Source organism: Papio anubis, chromosome 4 (genome assembly GCF_008728515.1).
Source record: "Papio anubis isolate 15944 chromosome 4, Panubis1.0, whole genome shotgun sequence".
Classification (NCBI taxonomy): domain Eukaryota; kingdom Metazoa; phylum Chordata; class Mammalia; order Primates; family Cercopithecidae; genus Papio; species Papio anubis.
Genome location: NC_044979.1, coordinates 74,222,584 through 74,247,546, shown reverse-complemented (window position 1 = coordinate 74,247,546; position 24,963 = coordinate 74,222,584). Strand labels below are relative to the sequence as shown.

At 35.4% G+C, this 24,963-nt stretch overlaps 1 protein-coding gene across 18 annotated transcripts in view; it reads right to left on the bottom strand.

The window, feature by feature from the left end:
• Positions 1–24,963, bottom strand: part of PPP1R9A (protein phosphatase 1 regulatory subunit 9A) — a 386,892-nt gene that overhangs the window by 31,682 nt on the left and 330,247 nt on the right. For 16 of the 18 annotated variants that reach the window (XM_017956944.3, XM_009203380.4, XM_021936015.2 and 13 more), the window contains 4 exons: positions 15,589–15,642; positions 12,858–13,087; positions 11,252–11,348; positions 10,980–11,151 (listed from right to left, as the gene is read on the bottom strand). In XM_017956944.3, the coding sequence (XP_017812433.3) occupies positions 10,980–11,151; positions 11,252–11,348; positions 12,858–13,087; positions 15,589–15,642 (553 nt within the window). The remainder of the gene's footprint in view (positions 1–10,979; positions 11,152–11,251; positions 11,349–12,857; positions 13,088–15,588; positions 15,643–24,963) is intronic. The other 2 variants (XM_017956945.3, XM_017956946.3) reach the window with 1 other exon arrangement.

The window sequence follows — 24,963 nt, the reverse complement described above, 5'->3', positions numbered from 1 at the left end:
GGAAAGCATCGTTCATCACGGAAAGATTTTGTTATGTAAAGCATTAGAAAATGTAAGAAAACTTAAGGTTCACAATCCTTGGAAGTGTAATATAATAGATGTGTAAGAATTTTTTAAGTACTTGCAAAGACTGTCAGTCTCCTAGTAAGAGTACTTAAATAGAAAATGGAATATAACAAATTTGTAAATGTGTCGTTAAATTTTTATAGGTGTTTCATTAGTTAAGCTTGGAAATAGTTTGTAATAAAGTTTGTAAATCAACTAAATATTAAAAATCCCTTAACAGTGATTTTCAACAAATTAAAAAGTTTAAAGAATTAGGTTTTTGATAATGTAACTTGAGTAAATCAAACATTAACTTAAAACCAAAAATTAATATCTGAATGACTTTTTCAATGTTCAAAAAAACCCTCAGTGTCATCAAAAACTCACAAGCAACAGTCTTTTTTGGTATAACTATGTTCTAATGTTTCTTTAGTTTCCTTGTAAGTGGATTTATTCCCTATAAGTCTTAGACATCACTACTCCATAGTATTCAAACAGAAGTATTTCATGTCTACTTAAAGGAACTCAGTCATAACCTGATGGACCTTGATACTCTAATTACTGAAATAATATGGTTGGCACAATTTTCAGAACCATACACAGAGCAGAATTTTCTGGTACTAAATAACTGTTCATCTGTTCAGTTTTAACTTTATAGATGCTTCAACCTCTGTGACTGGTCATGTTTCCCTCTTGGCTGTTAGATATCTTCCGTGAACACCGTGCCCCACCTTGAAAACTATATAGGAGCCCAGGGCAACACGTCATATACAAACCACACTGGGTAGCATCTTCTCCTTCATACTTTTAGATCCCTCTACCCTGATATCCCAGTCTAGTCAATTTTATCTTAGCATAACTATACAGTTATTATTTAATCTAGAATTAGAATTTCATGGTAAGCCAGGTGAACCAGACCATATATCATGTATATATCATGGTGAATCAGACCATATATCAATATAAGAAATAATTTGGAATACAGCAGTCTTCTGAACTTCTGAAGTTTCCTTGAAAACAAATTACTCACATTTGGGTTAAAATGATCTTTACTTATAAAAGATCATAATGTATCTTGTTCTATTAAAAGCAAGTAAAATTCAAAAGCCAAAAGAAAGTAGCCCACTTTTCCTAAAATGAACAGAAAATTACGAAGTTAAAGCTCATTCTGACAAAGTAACATAGTGTTTCCTCTTAAAGCAACTTTATATATATATATATATAAATATATATATTTTAAATCAGAGTCTTGCTCTGTCCCAGGCTAGAGTGTCGGGGCACCATCTTAACTCACTGCAACCTCCACCTCCCGGGTTCAGGCAATTCTCCCACCTCAGCCTCTCGAGTAGATGGGATTACAGGTGCCCACCACCAGGCCCAGCTAATTTTTGTATTTTTAGTAGAGACAGGGTTTCCCCATGTTGGCCAGGCTGGTCTTGAATTTCTGACCTCAGGTGATCCTCCCGTCTTGGCCTCCCAAAGTGCTGGGAAGACCGGTGTGAGCCACCGTGCCTGGCCTAGATCTCTCCCAGTACTATTTTATAACTCAGTATGATTGAAGGGTCTGGTGGATTCTATGAATTTATGAAGATGCAGTGAGAAATATGAATGAAGCAGAGCTGTCAATTTGCCACTGAATACCTCCTTTAGAATGTCTCATTGATTTGGCAACAAAAGTTTCAATCGTTTACAAGTAGGCAGATTCAAAACTTGCACAAAACTAGACAGGCAATTTAGGTGCTTTGCTTTTTAAGTAAGAGGACAGATTTTGGCCTTAATGATATGCCAGAAAATAATCAATAAATATTGATTTCTCATTCACTTGGCTTGTTCATTAAAATTTCCCAGAGTGATTTACCAGGAATGTTCACCCTTTAATTAGTGCAATTCAATATTTCATGGTCAAAATTATTTATTGGGGATTAAACAAAATTGAAAATAAGTTTTCAAGAAAAATGAAAATTGTGAAAGTTTACCATATTGTATTGGTATGCATATATATATATTTTTTTTTTTGAAAAGGCTGAATGTACTCTAGAATTCCCCAGGCTCCGGTTTAGAACTAAACAGTGTGACAGCATGAAACACTTACCTCATTGCTCTGTGCCTAACGCTCTTGTACGGCAGTCTCCTGACAATGTAGTGCAGGCATTCACTTTTCTTTCAGCGACTTTCCATCTAATCAATTCTGGCTTTGATCACGCCTTTAACCTTACTTTAAAATTATAGGTTCCAATGCTAAAAGAGAATGCTTAATGCACTCTCAAACTCCATCAGGAAATAAATCAGATGTGGTGGCAGGGGTCTGGCCTCGCTTCAAATCCACAGGTATCTGAAAAGAGCTGCTAATTTTGAGGGCTCAAGAGATTGGCAAAAAGGACAAAGAAAATGATGTCTTGGAGGAGGACTCCAATGACCTTAGGAACACCCTTATGGATATAAATGTCTGGCTGATGCTATCCTTTTTTATTTTCTTACTAAACATTAAACTAATATGTATTTTTTAGCCTAAAAAATCTTTTGTGGTTTGCTTATTCTTACCTTTTAATTATTTTAAAGTTTCTATTCTAAAACATTTACATACAAATGTATACCAACAATGTAAGTCATATGAAAAAACAAAAAAAAGACAACCCTGTACCTCCATCAAGCCTAAACTATAAAATTATTACTTTTGAAGCCCTCTCTGTTCTCTATTTCTAGTTGTAACCCCTGTGTTTTCTTCTAGTTATTCCATAAATTTATCCCTAAAGAATATATTGATTAGTCTTTCTTGCTTTTAAACTTCAGATGCATGGTAGTGAATTGTATATAATATTCTGCAAATTGTTTTTTAGTTAGCTGGTTTGTTTGCTCAACATTATGTTGAAAGGTGTAACTAAAATTAATTAACTTTTTTACTGCAGCTATACGAACGATGCTACATGGAATGTTTTTGAATATGCCTTTTGGTATACATTGACAAGAGTTTCTGGAGGATATATATACACATCGAAGTAAATTTGCTGGGCCATAGGATTTTCACATCTTCTACTTTAATGGATAATGCTAAATTATTTTAATGAAACAGTTTTATGAATTTTCCTGTTTTTCCATGTTCTGGCTATCACATTTTACTGTGAAACTTTATCTTTGCCAATTGTTTGATTTTTGCTAGTGAAGTTGAATGTCTATGTTTACTAACGTTTAGGTTCCTGTTTTTGTGAACTTCTTATGCATTTTGCCCATTTTTCTACTATGTTGGTTGTGTTTTTCCTACGATTTATGTGAGTTCTCAATTTATTGTGGACAACAATATTTTTTTCTTAGTTATACATGCTACAAATATCCTCTTCAATTTTCGGCTTCTTTTCCATGTACTTTATAATGTCTTTTAATGATCAGATTTTCTTAATATTACTGTGGTCAAATTTACCAAACCTTTTTATGATTTGGAATTTTTATGTCTTAAGAAATCATATGAAACCTACATTTTCTTCTAAGCGTGTTAAGTATTGTCTTTCAAATTTGAGACTGTAATCCATTTGGAACTTATTTCATGAATAATGTGAGGTGGAATCCAATTCATTTTTTCCATATGGATGGTCAATTTTCCTAGCACCATTTATTAGTCCATCCTTTACCCACAGAACTGCAGTGTCTGCTCTGTATTATTCTCAAATTGACGTAAATGTGTCAGTCTGCTTCTGGACTCCGTATTCTGCATATTAGTCCACTTGACAGTTGTTGGGACTACACCACATGGTCTTAATCACTTTTACTTCAGAATGAATCTCAGTATCTAGAAGAACAAGTTCCTCACCTTGTTCTTCCTCAGGAGAACCTGGCCCTTATTCTGGGCCAAGCAATTCATCCATATACATTTTAGAAACAACTCACTATTCCAGAACACAACTATGTAAACAGCTTAAATCTCATAAAAATGTATTAACTCCATCTCCAATTAAATTGTTTGTTAAGATATACAAATATGCACTCCACTAATTACAAAAAAGAAAAACAAAAACAAAAAACCATATTCAAGGTATTTTCCAGGGAGTATAACCTGTAGCTCATTGCCCTTCAATATTTATAAAAAGCTAATTTAAGAACTATAACACATGAATGGGAGATATCTTAATGAATACTCAGCTTGTACTCTCCTGCAAATATCTTTTTTTCTTTTATTTATTTTTTTGGAGACAGAGTCTTACTCTGTCGCCCAGGCTGGAGTGCAGTGGCCTGATCTCGGCTCACTGAAACCTCAGTCTCCTGGGTTCAAGCGATTCTCCTACTTCAGTCTCTTGAGCAGCTGGGATTACAGGCACTGCCACCAAACCTGGCTAATTTTTGTATTTTTAGTACAGACGGTGTCTCACCATGTTGGCCAGGCTGGTCTCAAACACCTGACCTCAAGTGATCCACCCACCTTGGCCTCCCAAAGTGCTGGCATTACAGGCATGAGCCACCGCACCTGGCCTCTCCTGCAAATATTATTTATCAATTAGAATTTATAAATTATATCTGTAGGTATCCACTAAAAGAAGAATAAAAGCTAATATAGAGAAAAATGAAATAAGAAGAAAACACTTGATTAATCCAAAAGAAGGCAAGAAAACACAAAAGAACAAATAGGAAACAAATAGTAAGATGTTAGATTTAAACTCTACATATTAGTAAATAAATTAAATAGCAACTTTTAACGTGCATTTAAAAAATAGAGATAGACTGTAATTAAAAAAACAACAATTACATACTGTTTACAAGAGATATAGAAAGCAAAAGGATAAAAAAAGATACGCAATACAAACACTAATCAAAAGATAGTTGACACAGCTCTCTAAATACTGGATAAAGTATATAGTAAGGTGAAATACTAGGAATAAAGAGGAATACTTCCTAATGATCAAAGGACAATCTACCAGAAAGACTGAACAATTCTAAACTGAATATATCTATTAACATCACCTTAAAACACATAAAACTGACATAGCCAGAAAATAGATAAGTCCACAATCACAATGTGAAATTTTTTACACATCTCTTTCAGTAATATATTCTAGAAGTTTTGAACAATATAATTAAAAAACTGGGGCAGGGCACGGGTGGCTCACGCCTATAATCCCAACACTTTGGGAGGCCAAGGCAAGTGGATCACCTGAGGTCAGGAGTTCGAGACCAGCCTGGCCAACATGGTGAAACCCCATCTCTACCAAAAATGCAAAAAACAAAATTAGCGGGGCGTGGTGGCTGGTGCCTGTAATCCCAACTATTCGGGAGGCTGAGGCAAGAGAATCACTTGAACCTGGGAAGCAGAGGTTGCAGTGAGCTGAGATCACACCACCGCACTCCAGCCTGGGAAACAAAACTTCCTATCAAAAAAAAGAAAAAAAACAAAAAAACAAAAATGACTTGACATACATGACAGTCCTTTCCTCTCCTTTCCCCTTTCCCCTTTCTCCTTTCCCCTTTCTCTCTCTCTCTCTCTCTCTCTCTGATAGAGTTTTGCTCTTATCACCCAGGCTGGAGTGCAATGGGGCGATTTCAGCTCACTGCAACCTTGGCTTCCTGGGTTCAAGCAATTGCCCTGCATCAGCCTCCCGAGTAGCTGGGCACCTGCCACCACGCCTGGCTAATTTTTTTGTATTTTTTAGTAGAGACAGGGTTTCACCATGTTGACCAGGCTGCTCTCGAACTCCTGACTTCAGGTGATCCACCTGCCTTGGCCGCCCAAATTGCTGGGATTACAGGTATGAGCCACCGTGTCTGGCCATGACAGACTTTTCTACCCGAGCACCAAGCTAGTCAACAGTACCATGATATCCTATCCATCCCCTCTCCTCAGTAGCTTAATTCCTTTTACTGAACACTATTTTGTATATTTGTATGATGACATTAGCCAACACTGAGGGTCACTATGTGAAAATATCTTAGTAAAATCATTAGTGGATCTCCTTTAAGGATATTATCAATATCAACAGCACCGTTTGCCACAAATCATGCATTATTTTACTTGTTACCAGTAATTGTATTTTCCTTTAGCAGTTTGTTTTTATCTTATAAATACTGTGAATAATATAATTGACAAGGGTTTCCTTTTCCTTCTGGTAATTAGAAAGCCTAGAGCCAAATTGAGGGTCCAACCTTATAAAAAGTGTAATTGTGATATATTTGGTTGCAGCATCATTTCTGGTTCCATTCATTCTTCTCTCTCATCTTACCACTTTCAGTTCCCCTATCCTGTCACATAAAGTGTCTCTCCAAATTACTTCTAGACAGTACATGAATAAATGAATTATGAGAATTTTAAAACACATGGGTAGTGGAAAAGACAGATACTCTTAATGGCAGTGTATTTTCTCTTGTTATTCCTGATAAAGACCCTATTTATTAAATCTGAGTAAATTTCAGAGAAGTGAGTAAATACAGAGAAATAAGATTCTCTAACAACTGGGTCACAAGAAGCAAATACCAAGTAGATGAGGCCTGATGACCACAGAATTGGCTCGATTCAATATGTAAGCTGACTCAGAGTTCCACTTACATGTCTACAATTTCTGGGTCTGGGATCAGGGAAGTTGAGTTTAGGATACACGTGCAGACTACCACCTTGGGGATCTACTTTTGGGGTATCTGGGGTCTTACTGCAACAGCCAAACCATTTTGTGGAAAAAGAGTAAGAGAGAGGAGAGGAAATAAAAGGGATTATTTTCATATTCTTATGCTCCTTCCTCTAGGATAGTTTAAAATTAGCTGGGAAGTACCTAAGAAATATTCCTATTTTTGAAAAAATCCAAGACTGAGTAATTAATTTCAGCCACAATCTATTATGAAAGTCTAGACTTTTCTATGAGCTTATAGGAAAGATTATAACTTTCCTATAATCTTTTATAATCCTTCCTATAATCTTGCAATTTAAATATTTTCTTCTTGCTCAGTTTTCATTAGAGCTAAGGAACAGTAAGCAACTAAGGGAACAAAGTATAAAATGCTTTATATAACCCTCCTTGTTCACACTTTTGGGAAGATAACATGCAGTATTACCTAACTGGTGGTCCACTGACGGAGTAGGTAGGTGTGAGAAGGAAATGAAGCAGCACTTGGTAGCAATATTCAAACTTCACAGAAATCCTTGAGTTACATTTACAGACCTGCAAGTGACTAAGTTCCTGTTATGCCTCAAGACTGTGAATGGGTCGCAATGCTTACAAAATTATGTACAAACCTTTCTGCAGTCAAAGCCCACTTTCACTCCAAGAACACGCTATGCCATTTCAAATGGCTCTACCTTTTTAACATAAAGACTATGAATCCGAAAAAAGTTATGCTAATGTTATTCAATTTTCTCTTCTTTGAACTCCCTCTCATCTTTTGAGATGCTTACATAGTACCTTAAATTCTATTTATTTGTCTCCTACCAAACTTTTCCTCTTTCATCCTTGATCCCACAAATCATATACCTTGCAGTATAATCAGCAGGACCTAGTACTTTCTTTCTGCCTAGTAGCCACTCTTTCTCTTACAAGTCAGTGTGCCACCTAAAGCCTTCCTGGAAGCAGGTTTTCAGTGTTCAAAATAATTTTTAAAATGATATCATACTTACTCCTGATCTCTCATGGTAGAACAGCCAGAATATGCCTTCATAGGTAACTTCCACCTACTGGCTCTAGTCTTTCTTTCAGTATCTCTGTGGGATATGCATAATCCTTTAGCAAACCAGCCTACAAAATATTTGAAGCTGCAAACGGTATCAACATAAGGATCCTGGAATTTCTAGAAGCTCAGAATGTGTTGCTTCTGTGACTTTTCTAGAAAATCCAATAAAACTAATATTACAAGCTTTTAGCCTACCAAGATCACGCTAACATACCTATTCTCTGTTTTTATCCTAATCCTGGCATTATTTAGGCACTAAGAAATGACAAGCATGAAAGAGCAGCAGGGCATAATTATCATTTTTCCTCTCCTGGAGCACAAGGAAAATACTTGACCAGCACACTAGTATAAACTAGAATGGATTTGGGGTCTGTTATGGCTCTTGGTGGAAAAAAATTTGTTACATCAGCTTTCTGTAATCATGATAAGAAAAAAGTGTTAGATTATATTCAATAACAAATTTGTATTGATGATTGTTATCAAAATTTTAATAATACTTGAGTTGGCTTAGGTTTTAGAGATAAACACACAAATGGTGGTCAAACATAATTTTAAATTTGTGCTAAATTTCTGTATGGTTTGGAAAAAGCTTTTACTCATCAAAAATCTGTAATTCAATATTGAGAGTCACATCATTTTGGATGAGCATGAGTACACATGAAGGAACGGCTGCTCAGAGGCTCTTCCTTCCTTCCTCCTTTGCCTGCCTTCCCTTCCTTTTACTATTTCATTCTGACCGTTTTCATTGATCTACACTTGATTATTCTTTTGCTTCATGAACTACCTCAATGCCTAAAAACATGCTAAACCACTCATCCTACCACTCTAGTGCCTGAAAAGCAAACAGAAATGGACAGTCGGTAGAAAGTGGGGAGCATGACACTTGCATCTCATGAGCAGGAGCCTTGGGAACTACTGGAAGTGCTATCCCTCTCCTGGTACAAAATGGTGGTGGTGGATTTTTAAATGTGGAATGGCCTATGTTAGGTCTGCAGCCTTACTTTTCTTTCTAAACCTCTAGTATTTCAGCGTTCCCTAGCAACAGAAGCAAAGGATCAATTTAGAAAAGTGCTTTCCAGAGCATTCCTATCCAGCTACTGACCAAGCCATTTTAGTTTATGTGATCAAGCAACTGAAATTCAAAGAGATTTATCACTGACTGTCCTCACAGCAAAACTAGAAGAGCACTTGATATGTATGCTACTAATATCTGAGATGACCGATTCTACCTCTACTGCACAAGCATGGATTGGTTTCAGTAGGAATTAGTAGTCTCCACATCTCACTGTGAACCGACAGTGTTGCTAGGGAAACTGACAATTATGTGGCAAAATGGAGGGTGTAGAATAGAAAAAGGGTTCAGAAGAAATGTAAGGTTTTGATCCAAATCGGCATGTTAATAGTATAGTGTGTTGATCTTCCATAGTCATATAATTTAATAAATACCATTAATTATATGTTTGACAAGATACAGATGTCTAAACTGAAAGAAATGAATAGAAATGAAAAGCTACTAGATACTGCTCATATTTTGTGTATGCCACAGCAGGAATATGTATTTATTACATATAAACTATAATTTTTTAAAAGTTAAAATATTCAAAAAGGTAAAAAATTTGGTTTGATTTCTGATGTTTTTCTTTAGATATCAATCTTATAGTGTTCCAGGTATAAAAATTATAATTCCATAAGAGCTCGAATAAATTACTTTTTTGGCTTCAAAGACTAAATCATATAGTCTCAAAACAGGTCATAAAGTGGTGAAGAAAGAAATACTACTTTTAAAATACTATACACAGTAATATCAACCCAGAGAAGCTAAATACTCTTCCTGAAATCACACAGCTTCTCACTTAGTGGTAATGCTAATGCTAAATCCTCCTCTTTCAGCTGCCTAAGAGGCACTATTTATAAATTACATCCTGTTTAGGGAAAACCCATTAGAAGGATATAAACCCAGTGAATGGATTCAAATCTCCAGATATCATTTTAATTTTAAATGAAGATTTCTAATACTTTCCATTTTTAATGGCTAAGAGTTTAGTTCTAAAAGTTCATGATAGGATATAAACACTTGCTTATCAGGAAAACCTCACTGGACACATTTTAATATGTGAGGAAGATCATGAAAACTCTAAAAAGCCCATTATAACAGGGTTTTACTGCACGTCAAAGTGTTGCCTCTGAGTTGTCGGTCCTGTCATGACAACCCTGCTGCACTACATTCTTTTATTTTCATTTTCCAGGGACTACTATGTATATATTTAAAAAGATGAAGCCACACATTCCTGTGTTTATCTTTATAATTATTATGTTTTCTAATTTGCAAATACACCACAGATATTAAAAGTCATTCATGTTCATACACGTACAATCTAAGAATAAGAATGGTGTGTGTGTAAGAATATAAGTAATTTATTTATGGTTGGTGTATGAATGAAGATAATCATCTATAATCATTTATAATACAAAATGTCTCCAGTGTTTTGGTCTTATTTCGTCTTTGACATGAAAGACCTAAGTATACATGAGTACACCATGGTAAAAGCACAAAACTATATGGACTTCGTTAACTACATAAATCTCAAGTGCTGAAAGCAGCAGTCTGCCTTCTGATATTATGAAAAAGATCTTTATTCTAGTGACTTAAACATTCTAAAGCTTGGCTGGGCGTGGCAGCTCATGCCTGTAATCCTAGCACTCTGGGAAGCCAAGGCAGGTGGATCACCTGAGGTCAGGAGTTCGAGACCAGCCTGGCCAACAAGGCAAAAGCCCACCTCTACTAAAAATACAAAAATGGGCCGGGCGTGGTGGCACATGCCTATAATCACAGCTACTGGGGAGGCCGAGGCATGAGAATCACTTGAACCTGGCAGGCGAAGGTTGCAGTGAGCTGAGATTGCACCACTGTACTCCAGCCTGGATGACAGAGTGAGACTCTCAAAAAAAAAAAAAAAAAAATCTAAATCTTATTCATTAACACGTAAGTAGTGTAGTTCATCCTAGATAGGATGAACTATACAATTTATAAGGCAGTTTATTAAATCTGTCAATTTTATGATGATTTAAAAATAGTATTTAGCTTGTCTTTAGCTGGGATTTATTAATTCCACATATTAAAGTATTTATTTTTGATAAGATAAGAGCTAAAATGATTGGCTCCTATTTTGACAAGCCTTTTCTTCTTTCCCATAGAAGGAAGGTATTTCCAACTTTTAAATCACTGGGCCAGAAAAAGAAAAATAAAAGGCCAATTACACAGTTATGAAAAATGATTTTTGTGGTTGGGTTAAACAAACCTTGACTTAGGCCATCTTGGCAAGATGTTTGCTTGACATCCAAGTTCTCCATGGTATCCCCTTTAGAGACTTCACCAAGAGATGTTCTTCTCTCAAAGATGTTGTTATTATTGTTAACTTGAGTGCCATTTTGCTTCAGTAGCCTGAATACCTCAGCTTCCAAATCTCTAATCTAGGAAAAACAAATCCATTCATAAAACTCTAAACCAGCACTCCTCTCCAAGTACAGCAAAACCATCTTATTATTTAGTGTCTTAGGGAACACAACTCACCCGCACTTGGAGGCCTTGCACTTCCACAAGATGAGCTTTTTCCAAATCTTCTATTTTCTTTCTTTCTGCTTCCTGTCTTTTGATGAAATCAAGCTCTCTTAAGAAGAAAATAATAGTTCTGATTATATCATACACTCAATAAATGAAAGTTCTTATCTGAAACAATAAACTGCATAGTAGGATAAGCAACTGAACAGTTATTTAAATGGACAACATTCAATCAGTTAGAGGAAAATGTATAGTAATGAAAGAAACCAAAACATCTTTAATGGGTCACAAGGCAAAGAAAAATGATTTGATTCTGCTTATTATAGCTTATTATAATTTTCTTTTGTAGCTCCTGATTCTAGAACACCCACACATATTTAGATAGGAATGACTGCACTAATGATCCAAGTTGGGTAATTTAGTGGAGACAATTACTTGTCAGGTAGAAATAATTCCATTTTTCCAATGTCATAAGCGTAGTACAGTAAACTGATGTAACTAGATAAGAGTTCAAAAAAGATAACTATAAGATTTCTATGAATAACAGTGAAGAGGGGCTGGGTGGGTCAGAAACATCAAGAGGGGCACTCACTTATAGACCTAAGGATAATGGGGGAAAAGAGAAATAACTCCATTTTGAAAACCTGGAATAGAATATGCAAATTTAGCAAAATTTACTATAAAATTATTTTATGAAAAAGAGTTTGGCAAAAAGTTAAAACAGTGATGTATTGAATTTATAGTCACAGAGAATAATTACTCCCCTTTTATCAAGAAATTTTTGATAGCAATCTCTTTTAAATATTAAAAACATCCTTTCCATAATAGGAAATAATAGAAATATGGTGAATCTTACATATATGCTTAGCTTCTGAGGCTTGACATGGAAAGCTAGAAAAGGTATTGGCACTACTTATTTGTTCTAACTAGCCAGAAGTAACTGATGAAAAAAATCTAGTAAAAATCTCCGTGGTCAGTCTCCGTGACATTACATCGAGATCCAAGAGATGGAAGCAAAGGAGCAGTAGCTCAGAAACAGCTGCTGAAAATCAAAAACAGAATGTGGTAATGGTCTCTCTCCCTGCAGTGAACTGAGGCCCTCCTGATTCTCTCAACAGCTGAGAAATGCAGAGTGGCAGGGCAGGGGGCCTTGCTAGTCGATATGTGCGCTGTCTGTAGTGGGAAATTCTGTAGCTACTGATCTAAGAATAGAGGAGCAGCCTGATGCAGGCCCCAGCTGCGGCTTGCGTGCTCCACATCCAATAGTCAGTCATTCTGTATGACTTTCAGCTGGGCTTCTTGCTTCTAAATCACAGAGGTGTTTCAAAAAGAATAAAGAAATTCAGATGTTTTAACAGTTACTAACAACAATTAATTATCAAAAATAGCCAAGAGGCCTGGTAGTCAAAAACTATAAAATATACAACACATAATCTCATGAAAAAGTAACAGAAGTGACTTCCAAAACTTAATGTGTATTTACGCTGTAACTATGCTCCTGGATAGGAAAGATATCTCTGAAGTCATCTTTTCTATTCCACTAGATATTACAAAATTATTGGACATAAACCTTCTTTAGACAAACATAACTATTCTTTAGTCATTAGAAGTTGCTTACTTTTGTTGAAAATCCTTGATCAACTTCTTTGCCTTGTTGTATTTCTTTTCCAAGGCCTGATACTGGCTTTGAGTCTCTTTGAGATGTTCATTCACTGTGTGGCATAATGTTTGGGCCTCAATCCAGTAGCTTTCCAACTTCAACATTCTTTCCTTATTCTCTTCTATGTTTTGTTGGAGTTGGGTTTTTTCTAGTTCCCACCTCACTTTCTCATTTTCTGCTGCCTGCAGCTGGAGAAAGCAAACGTCAAGGAAAAGATAATTTGGCCATTTTGTAGCAAAAATCTCTCATTTTTATAGCATGTTGTAGATCAAGTTCTGTTATCATAAATAATCACTGAAACCACTTAAGATGAGAAAAGCAAGTATTATTTTTATAAATCCATAGATGATAAAATGGAAGCCTTGAAAAGTGAAATGATTTGTCCAAGGTCACACATTTGATAATAAAACATGGATTGGATTCCACATCGCATGATATTTCCATCACATCATGTGATCTGAAATGCTGTGAGCAGTAAAAGATGTTTCAGAGTTTGATAGGGATCTCTTTCAAATATTAAAAACGAATGTCAACATGTCTTGAGAGTTTTTTAAAAATATACAATCATATATAAAAAGTTAACTAAAAAGGGAGTGGAGAGGGGCAGGGAGGAGAGAAGAGTTAGAAGCACAGTATGGCCTAATGGTTAAGAAGGGGTCTCTGGAGTCATTCAGCATAGATTTGAATCCCAGTTCTGCCATTATTGGCCATTAAACCTTGGACATGTAATTGAAGTTCTCCAAGACTCAATTATATCATCCATACAACAGAATTGTGATATAACACATCAGTATGCTTGAAATAGCTCCTTGGGCACAAGAATCATCTGATAAACATTAACCACTTTCACTCTGCTTTTAAACCTTTTGATGATCTTACTCTGTTCTTTATTTCAATGAACATGAACACAGTCTACAGTTCACTATTTTACATGTAGTGTAATGAACTTCTCAAGCTTTATAAACCTAAATTCCCATAAAAATATAAAAGATAATGTAAGTAAAAGTATAAATTGTTGCTTGGTTAATTTAAGTCCCTCCCACGGAACAGAAAGCCGTAACCAGCTTTTTGTTTTTCTGCTTCTAGGGACTCTTAGGAATAGATAGTAAACTAGTCTATTACCCTCATTTCTACAGAAATCCGAGACTAATCATTTAGGTGAGGGCTCAAAAGTCATTCCCAATAACTCTCTGGCCTTCAAACTGGTACTTTATCTACTTTGTATGCCTTCTTTAAAGTTCAAAATGATGAAAAGTCATTATAAACTATCAATGTTCAAAATCATATAGCATTTAGCAAAAGTAAACATGTATTTACATATACACATATCTATGTTTTTGCAAATATTTTTAACTAAACACATTTGCAAAACAGTTTACAAAGTTAGAAAGCAGCCAAAACAATTTCAAGATTAGGAATTCTATTATCGAAATGAATAATAAAGAATCATAATAAAGTGTTAATCTGTGGATATTACATGGCACCGTAATGATGAAAAAATATAAAATGCTAATTTATAGTATTTTCTAAGTTAAATGTCTATAGTCTAATACATAAGCTCCATTAAAACATTTACAATCACAGAGAAAAAGAGATCTTTTTAAAACAACAATTTAAAAAATCTTCAATTCTTTCTATGTCAAGAGACAATAACAATTTAAAACAGGAATAGGTTATTTACTGCATCTTTTATTAAGCAATGTTTTGTATCAAGTTGTTTATTTAGCAACCACTACTAATTTGAAATTATTATTCACGGAGCTGGACTAACACTGTGAATGACGTATAGATGTATTTTGACTACAGAGCTGCAGAGTAAATTAGCTGAGAATAGCATTTAACCAAAATAGCCTTGGTAATTCATCTCCATTTAAAACACATGGAGAAACCAAAACAAGTGTTCAATGTGAACAACAAAACAGATCATTAGTGGTGGTGGTGGTGGTTGGGGGGTGATTATGTCTTAATTTTTAACAGACCAGGGAAACAATAAAGAATATTGCTTTAAAAGTAATCTAAAATATATTTTTAAATCTTTGAAATTGTATATTTGATAAAACTAAACAAAATTGCTAGAATTGGGTCTCATACAAGTGCCTTAAAGTTTGTCAATTAAAATATATAGACTAATAATACATACTCCCCTTTATCAAGACCTTTTCTCCCCCACAAATTTAAATTATATGAACCAAACAACTAAAAATTTCCAGTAGTACCTGGCACTTAAAATAAATTATGCATGTATTAAGTTTATAATATTTAATTATTAGAAATTAGAACTTGTTTATAAAAAATTGATGTGCTATACTAAATTTGTTCCTACAAATAAATGATTAAATCTATTTATAATAAGGTAAGTAAAGAGGAGATATAGTAGCTTTGCTTAAGGAATTAGTAATCAAAACATACTTTGCAAGCTTGAACCATTAAAAACATTATTTAAGGAAATCTCAGAGGCCACATATGTGCAAATACATAAATATATATATCTAAAATATTGTGTAATTTGCACTGAGAGGGATGTGGGTGTTTGCTCTCACTGGCAAGTTTGTATATGTACCTAACAGTGAAAATGAATCTATCACATTTGTATTCTTTCAAATATACAGGGACAAATCCTAGGGTTGAATTTATTCATAGTATCTGAAGTTTAAAAAGTAAAATTCAAACACCATGTTTCGGTGCTTACCTTGGTCTTCAATTTTTGAATCTCTGCTTCTGTAACTGCATGTTTGATTTGCAACTGAAAATTGAAAAGAAAGAAAAAATCTGAACTAAGAAAGTGTATCTATATTTGTAAAGCCTCAGCAGCTACAAGAATGCCTTATTACATAGTAAAAGGCCTAGAAAAGTGCTGCAGTGCAGCAAGTTGTAAATTATAGTGTCTACTGTGTGAAATGACACTGGGTGCAAACTAATTAAACACAGTTTATGGTCTATACTCCCTAACATCAGATTAGGTTACCAATTTAATTGCTCAGGGACCAAGAGAAGAAAACACTTTTTACTGCCCTCTTTGCAGCTCTTCCTTTATGGTTTGAGTGTCAAGGAACTGTTTCCTTGCTAAGCCTAGCTAACTGAACGGCATAAGCAGGCAAGTGAGCTGGTAGTGTGATTTAATTCCAAACCTGGCAGTGTGAAGATTTATTCCAAATCTGCAAGAAAGGTGGCGCTATGGTCCTGTGAGTTGCAAGCACATTCTGCTCAGCAGCTCGGCTGCAAAGGGAGAGAGGAGGACTACAGTTGCACAGGGAAATCTCTGATATATATTTTTTATTTTAATTGCAAGAAACGTACAGATCCAGATTTCTGTCTTCCAAAAGATCTGCTCCTTTTAAAGACTCAGATCCCCAATAGCTTCTGCTACAGCTTATTAGCGTAAGAGTAACAGTTTACATTTGTTTTGCTTGTCCCTCCCCCGCTTTGTTTTCTTTGTAAGGGAAGAAGAACAAACTGAACGAATCATTCATTTTCCTTAGGGGATCAATAAATACTCCCAAATTTAAGGAAACAACTTATGGGTTCACAATTTCTTGTCTGAAATCCTTGGGGCCAGATGTTTTTGGAAGTCAGCATTCTTCCAACTTCAGAAAGGTAGTTAAGATGTATCTTCTACAAATTGTTTATTATCCACAGCAGGGTGTTTAGAGGCACTCTATAGTCAAACACATGACTTATTTTTGCCACCAAACATGAATATTTCCACTAAGTGAGGTACATAAAGACTGTAAATAGCATCCTGTTAGGTCAGGTTGTACCACTAAATTAGTTTGACACAAAATTACAAAGAAGACTGGGGGCATTTTGGATTTAAGACTGTATACATGAGGGACCATAAACTTTTACTATTACTGTAATCAAGTAAGGCTAAGAGGTTTTCTTATCAGAAGTGAGTGAGTCTGACAGAAGGACAGAAATGTGGAGTTTTCAGACTAGCAATGTGAACCTGTGGAGACTATAGCACCTCCTAAACCTCAGCCCTCTCTTGGGTTTGCAACCTGTATTCCCTTGGTTTTTACCAAGTTCGTGGGGACACGTGGGAAGGATGATAAGGGGAAGATGGAAGAATCAATGACAGGTTTATTCGACCCCCTTGGATGCCAGTGGCTAACTGCCCAGAACCTGAGGGTTCCTAAGTTCCTTGTAAAGTGCTCCCTCCTGTTATGCAAAAGGCCATGAGGTCTGCACTGCCACAGCTCTTGTTACTGCTCTTGGTGCTGAGAGGTGATTTTGAAACTTTTTAGTTTGATTCTGCCCCACTCACACTGCTTACATTCTTCCTGACCTCGTCACTCTGGCCATCTTGCTGGTGTGGCTATTACTCCTTGCACCCTCACTGGCTCCTAGGAGCTTCTATGCTTGAACAGTTTCTAGAGTAGGACCGTATGTGGAAATGTTATTTTTGTAAGGCACAAAATCTGGCTCTTTTAGTTTCTTACCACGGCACAAGTGGTACAATTCTTACTTACCTGCCTTTAGCAGATGCTCAGAGCATTAGTGCACCTGGCAAGGAATCTAATCACAAGTTTTCTCAATGACTAGATTGGAAGAAGGTATAAAGACACGACAGTGCTGCTCAGAAATCCCTGCAATTCCCTACCCCCTCACTGATGAGGTCTATGCTCATCCTAAGTCCTAGCCTGGATTGATCTTTTGGAAGCCTGACAACACCAGGCTAGCCAGTCAGATAGGCTTGAATGCCCAGTGGATACTCCAACTGTAGGCTCTTCTGAACTCATTTTAGACACGGGAAGACTAAAGATTAGAGAAGACAACCAACCTGGTCTCGTCCTCACAGTGAATCACCATTAAAACCAGGACTAAAACCTGGATCTTCTCGTTCTGATTCAATGCCATTTTCCTTAGAAAATAAGGATCAATTCAATAGGCATTCATTGAAGAGTTGCTATGTGCAGGATGCTGTGAAAATAACTTTTTCTCCCTCTAATAAATATTAAGGCTAATCTCCCCGACCAGTATAAACTAATAACGTAAAAAAGGGCAAAAGTACTTAGACATTAGACACATTATTTATATATAAATCTACAAAAACAATGTATATGCACACACACATATATGGCTATGTGCTAAGGAATCCAGAAAATCCATACACTTAGGTGATTCTGGAGGATTTGCAATTGTTATTGACAAGATCTACTTGTTCTTTCAACCATGTGCCAAGCATGAAGGGTAGTTAACTTAGACTGAATTCATCTCTGGCCTACCATGTACTCTATAGAGCATTAGAAAATTACTTAACCTCTCTTATTTCACTTTCCTGGCCTGTAAAATTCAGTTCCGTATAAGTCATAACCTTCCTTATTGGATGATTAAATGATATAACCCATATAAAGCACTTAGCACAGTGGCTAGCATAGAGTACGTTCTCAATAAACTCAGCCAGGACCAAGAGAGAATGGTCTGAAGAACTCAAATATGATTACCCCAGCTTCATCTCGCAGTTAAATGTGCCAACGGCTGTAAAATGTCACACCTGAAGTAAAATGAACACCTCTGATTCTATTTAAAGAGAAGCAAGAAATCAAAAGGGCAGATTTCACAGTGAACACTGCACTATGGGCAAGTGCCAGATTTTATTAACTCCTGGTAGGGTAACCAAATATGTGGCATGCAGCTTGTTGGGATTTTGGACTTTCTTTTCTCAGATCACTGTGTCTTCTATAAGTTGCTTCTCTGGACCTCAGTTTCCCATATGAAAAATGCTAGATGGAACTCCAAGAGCCCTTTCACATATGACAGGTGTGACATTTACGAAACGAAGAACCTGAAGGTAGTTGTCAAGGTTGCAGAGTTTAGAAATTCTTGTCCTGAGCCAATATTTTCCTTCTTGTGAATAAATACACTAGATTAATCCACAAACTGTGGGACAAACCCAGGTAAAACTGTGAAAGAGCCCATGTTGATCTATTCTACCCTTCCCATCTCACCAAAAATGGGTAACAGGAGGGAACTGAACTAATTAGCAGTGAGGTGAGAACAACTGCTGAAAGTTTGGACTGTTACTAAGTACAGCTAAATTCTTTACATATAGGAAAGCAGAATGAATTGTGTAAATTCACGTATTATTCAGAATGGACAAAATTTTCTTAGTACACATAAGGCCTAAAATTTAAAATATGTGATTATTTTAATTCTGTATGTACATTAAGAGAATTTTTACAAATCCATCACTATTGACAAGAAAAGCATCAAAAATACACTAACTGAACTCTTTCATTTTACATAGTACGGCCCTGTGTCTAGTGAGCTTACGTTGGAAGGCTGTTAGTTGCCAAAGCTAGGTTTTTAGAAATCTCAGCCCATGGTTCTTTCCACTAATACTAAATTTCTTACATCTGTAAGCCCCTTTATTTTTAATCATCTTCCTTTATCATTGCAAATGACTGGGGGAGGCAGGGCAGGTGTTGTGAACCTCATGGTTCAGATGAGGAAAGAGGCTCAGGGAAGTCACACACCTTCTTCAAGTTCCCACTAGAAACAGGTGGTGGAGTGGAAGCAAAACCAGATTTGACTCTTCCTACCTCTGTTCCTCCCTTAACCATGTATCTAACTGAACCAGTTGCTTTGGGATATATTTTTCATTTACTCTTTCCCCAAACCCCAGGGCATATGTCATCATCATAACCTCTCAGATGAGAAGTTATTACTCCAACTGGAAACCATGGATCACTTCTGGTAGTCTGAGCATTCTGACACTGAATGCAAAATGGTGCTAAATCAGCTGCTGTTGTTATTAACGAAGCTTAGAAAGCACACCTCCACCTCCCTTAATAATCAATCGGCATTTAGTGACTGAGACTATGTGCTAGGTACTATGCTAATCACTGAGGATACATGAACATGACATAGAATCTACCTTCAAGATACTTCATGGAGATTAATAAATACCACCTTGTAAGAATTCTCCAGATCACCCTGTGAGAAAGGTCAGAGGCAACTTGCTGCTGGATGGCTTGTTTAGTCTTTTGTTCTATAGCAAGATCAGATGTCATGTGTCTTTGGCCTGTTTGTCCAGACGTGGACCCTACTTTCCAAGCAAAGTGAGCAAGATGGACCCAAGATATCTCCATTTCATGAGGAAAAGAAAATTGCTTTTCACAGGGGTGAAGGACCTTGACAAAAGGAGCATAGTTGGTTAAAGGTTGGGTGTTCTTATCCTAGAGCAGTTCCCTTTCCACATGTTTAAGAGATTTATGTCAAGAATCAATAACCTTTTCAAAGTACAGGTCCAAGAGTTTGCAAGAATGGTCAGGTAGGCTGCCTGCAGGGATAGAAGGTCAACAGGGCTGGTTAATAGAAATAGAGCCTGAAATGCCTGCTGGAGTTTTTGGGCTTCAGAGAAGCTAGGTTTGGAGAAAAGACTTGGGATTAGGAGGGCATAAATAAAAAGCAAAGGTTAAGAACTGCAGGTCAAAGTCTTTTAACTTACAAGACCATCTTTTTCATCTCTTTTGTCATCTTTAACACGAAAGCCATAGATATGCACCTCAGGATTTCAGCACAAATAAACATACACATTCCTATGAGAACAGGAGCTTTCATTTAACATTCTGAAGGTGTACCTGCTGTGTATAATTTTTTTTTCAAAAAGATGAATACAGAACATGTACTCATATTACTGGATCGATATAATCCAAATATAACTGTGCTAAAAATAGAAACATCCTTTACACAGAAACTTAAATAGGTGAGACTGAACTTTTGCCCTCTCTCTACTTATCCTGTGAGAGCATGGAAAACATTTTTCTTTAAAAAGTGAAAAAAATCTTTGTAGGAAACGTTTTAAGAGAGTTCTAGTTCTAGAAATATTACAATCAGATAAGAGCAACATTTTCTGCTGTTGCTTTACAAAGGCAAATCAGTAACTAATATTTGCAGAGAACTTTATAAAGTGCTTTCTAGATTGGAATCTAAACTTTTACAGTTATATTTGAGTATTTGAGTGATGTATTACCTACAACAATGTGGCTTCACAAAAGAAATCAAAGTTGTTTTTAACTACATTTTGGTGTTAAGTTGAAGCTTTGCCACAATTCTTTGTAATTTCTGCTGAAAAGTTTACATATGGTATCTATCTTACTTATTAACAAAAGTGTTTTACTTACGGAATCACGTATGCAAAATGAACTAAAACTGGCTGACTGAACAATATCACAATCTAATCTGAATGGTAACACTAATTGCAGCATATGTAGCATAGGGTGAGATTCTCTAACAAGGTCACTCCCTAAGTAGGTACTCATAAACTTGTTATTAATGATGCTGCTGCTGGATGTCATTGATGGCCTATAATTACAGCTCTTTTTTTTAAATAAGTAACTGTTTGCTATTAAGTAGGCAGCAATTTATAGCTTCCCTACATGTTAGTGGAAACTTTCATAAAGATAACTTAATGTTATTATCCCACACATTTTATAACTTTTCTAGATTCTTTTTCATAGACTTAAATAAATAAAATAAACCAACTTTTAGACTCCATTTTTTCTTCAAGAGAAATGTAGAATTTTTTTAAATTGTTGCTATTGCTGTGACTCCTGAGGAGGAATGGCAAGGGAGAAATTGGACAGTCAGTTTAAATGGCACCTGGCTAACAGTTCCTGAGCCAGCCTCGCTGTAACTTCCACGAAATTACCAGTGAAATCACATTAAAAACGGAAAAACTCATAACCAAAAATGAACACAACTAAAAACAACAGTTCATAGAATATAAAAGAGTCATGAAGTTGAATTAAGAAAAATCTATCCAAGATTCCCTCTGACATCAGGGAGACACTTCGTACCATCCTCATTGATGGCTTGAGATCCATTCTGTCCCAAGCAAAAAGTGGACAACCCCTACTGTGTTGCCCAGGAATGGGGCGTCAAACCAGGCTCTCTAACTTTCTCAGTATTACATATTTGTTCAGAAAGCGACTGTTAGGGGGAAATGCAGGAAGGTGGCTGATGCATGGCACACTGCATACTTTCAGCTGCAGACCCTATATAGACGGGTGGCTTCAGTAATTGCCTTGGTAGCAGTGAATACTGGAAATTACCTTTTTTTTTTTATCTCTTTAACTTAGAGAACTGTGTGGCAATACTTGGGAGTATCTCACCATAGTACAGAGAATTGCCCTAGATGTCAGACTGCTAGAAAACAGCAACTGGGCTGGAAACAAGGCACCTAAATATCCCTCCTAATCTAAGTCCAGAAATGAGATTCATAATCAAAAAGTGAATAATTACTGACTAACCAATTACTAAAAGGTTTTTGTCTCATTTCAAGATAAAGAAAGAAAAAACAGGCCACCTTAGGTCTACTAACAAATACTGCAAATCAAGGTAAAGAAAATACCAACTTGAACACACAAGTAAGTAAACTTGTGAAAATGATGTATCCTATAAGTAAAAAATATTTTAAGATCACTTTTTGAAATTCTAGGATGAAAAGAAAGTACAGCAAGAAAGAATGAAGAGTAAGAAAACTAAACATTTAATGAGAGAATTAAGTCATGTTAGAAGTGCTAAAAAGCATAAGCGAATTTGAAGTTAAAAGCATATTTAATTCAATTAAACTGTACACTTAAAATGATGAAGACAATAAACTATACATGTATATTTTTCCCAATAAAAAATTAACAAAAAGCATAATTAATGCTACAAAAAATAAAATCACTGATATGACAAGACAAATTTAAGAAACAGTCTCAGACACAGAAAAAAAGACAAATTAAATAAAATGATAAAAAAGTCATAGATACTGATGACAGTGTTTCTAGAAAAAAACGGAAATAGAAAAAAAACTGAAGGAAACATTAATGAACTAAAATGAAAACAAAACAAAAACAAGAGCAATGCAAGCAAATTAAAAAGAAAAATAATCAATGAAAGAAGGCCTATTTCAATAAATTGTGCTAAAAACTTTTGAAGTACAAGGTGAAAACAATACAAGCATCCAAATGCAAGCTTTATGTCAGACTTTTCCTTTAAAACACGCTTAAAACAATAAAACTTGCCCTACCACTTTTTCAGGGAAAAAGTTCGTTAATGAATTAGAATGTCATTCTTAGTATGGGAAGATCATGGAAACTATATCCTCCACAAATACTAAAAAAAGTACTTAAAGATATACTCTGAGAATGAGAAAAAATTCAGAATATAAGAATGAAGAAATTATTCTTTAAAAGGAATAATAGTGGATACTGATTAACCTGAGAGTATAACTGTTGTAAATATCATTAGAAAACTAACCAAAAACATAAGTTTTAAAAAAATGTGACAATTATATTTTAATAATCTCTCTTAGAACCCAAGATTGTATCAAAATCTTCCATATGAAACATTCAAATGATTATTTGAATTCAAATGATATTTTGTTCTTAATCTTTAATATTTTAATTTTTAATTTTAATTTTAATTTCATTTTTGATATTTTTTTATTTTGTCCTTACATTTTTAAACACTTTTCAAAAACTTAAAGACAAGCCTTAGTAAAAGCCAATAAACATAAAAGAAACATATAGCATAAAACAAGGTGGGAACACCTATACCTTGCATAATTATAATTATAAACTTAAACTGATTAAATTTTCTTAGTAAAAAATACAGACTCCAATATTATATTTTTATTTGTTCATTTATTTTAAGACAAGGTCTCACTCTCTTGCAAAGATTGGGGTGCAATGGCACAATCACCACTCAACTGCAGCCTCGACCTCCCAGGCTAAGGTGATCCTCCCACCTCAGCCCTCTGAGCAGCTGGAACCACAGGTGATTATATTATTTTAAAGCTACTATAAAACAAAGTGCTACAATTAGGTTTATGTTAAAAATAGGTACACACTTATACACTGGTGTTTATCCAGCAACTGCAAACAAAAGTAGCAGTAAGAATACTGACATCAAAGTATACTTAAAGGTTGATAAATCCTGAAGTCATATTTTACGTACTTTCAATATGGCATCAACCTAGATAACCAAAGCTGTAAGACACAAAATACAACAACGAGGTATAATTTCAGTATATATAATTCTCAATTTCCTAGATTAAGTAAGGAAAAATGAATACGGATCCAGAGGTCTAGAACACATCATGTCACTTTTACCAAAAACACCCATATTAATCTACAATGAAAGCATCACATTCAAAAAAAGAAAAACTTGAAAAGACACTATTATCTGGCCTCAATGTAATAAAACATTAAATAGATTAAAAAGCTACAAATTGAAAAGTTTCCTCAATTGTTCAAGTCAAAGAGAAAATGAAAGTCAAAATAAAAAATACAGACTATTTATGAAGTGATGAAAATGAGAAGAATGCGCATTGAAACGAGATGTGGCCAAAGGCATAATAAGAGACAGGTTCATAATTTTGACTGCTTTCATATTTAAACAATCAAGTATGACAATAAATGCAGCATTGGTTGCAAGGAGTTAGAATATGAGTAATCAAACATTCCTAAGAGAAACAGGATGATGGAATAAGTAAAAATACAAAGTTAGGGAGGGGGAAAGTGCCAGTGCAATACAACATAGCAAACTAACATGAGTTATTCCCTGTCTCTCTTGAATTCAACTTTGGAGACGACAAAAAAGAAAAATAGACTATGTATGGGCTTCAGGGTCTTATTCATCAATTAACAAAACAGCTGGTGAGAAACTCATACAGAACACAAATGGTTGCAGATGTCTTTGGAAAACTGAGGATCTGAAGCAGGAGAGTACAGTAACCAGGAATGGGGGCCAGCAATTTAATTTTTCATCTTCTCCATATAACCTGGGTAAGCCTGTATCTGGAGGTACATCAGGGATAGCCTATTTCAGGCCCTGAATCTTGGACCTCCTAGACACTAACTTATCCTTTAGTGCCTTTGGTAGAAACCTTTTGTGTAATGTGGTAAGCTGCAGCACCAGAGAAAATAGTGAATTAACACTAGGGCAGCACCAGAATCCCATTACAGTTGGACAGAAAGAAGTATAGGTGAGCTGGAACTAATTATTTTGTAAAAAGTACACTTACAAATATATGTAACTAAAACTCTTCAAATACAAAAAGTTGGCAACA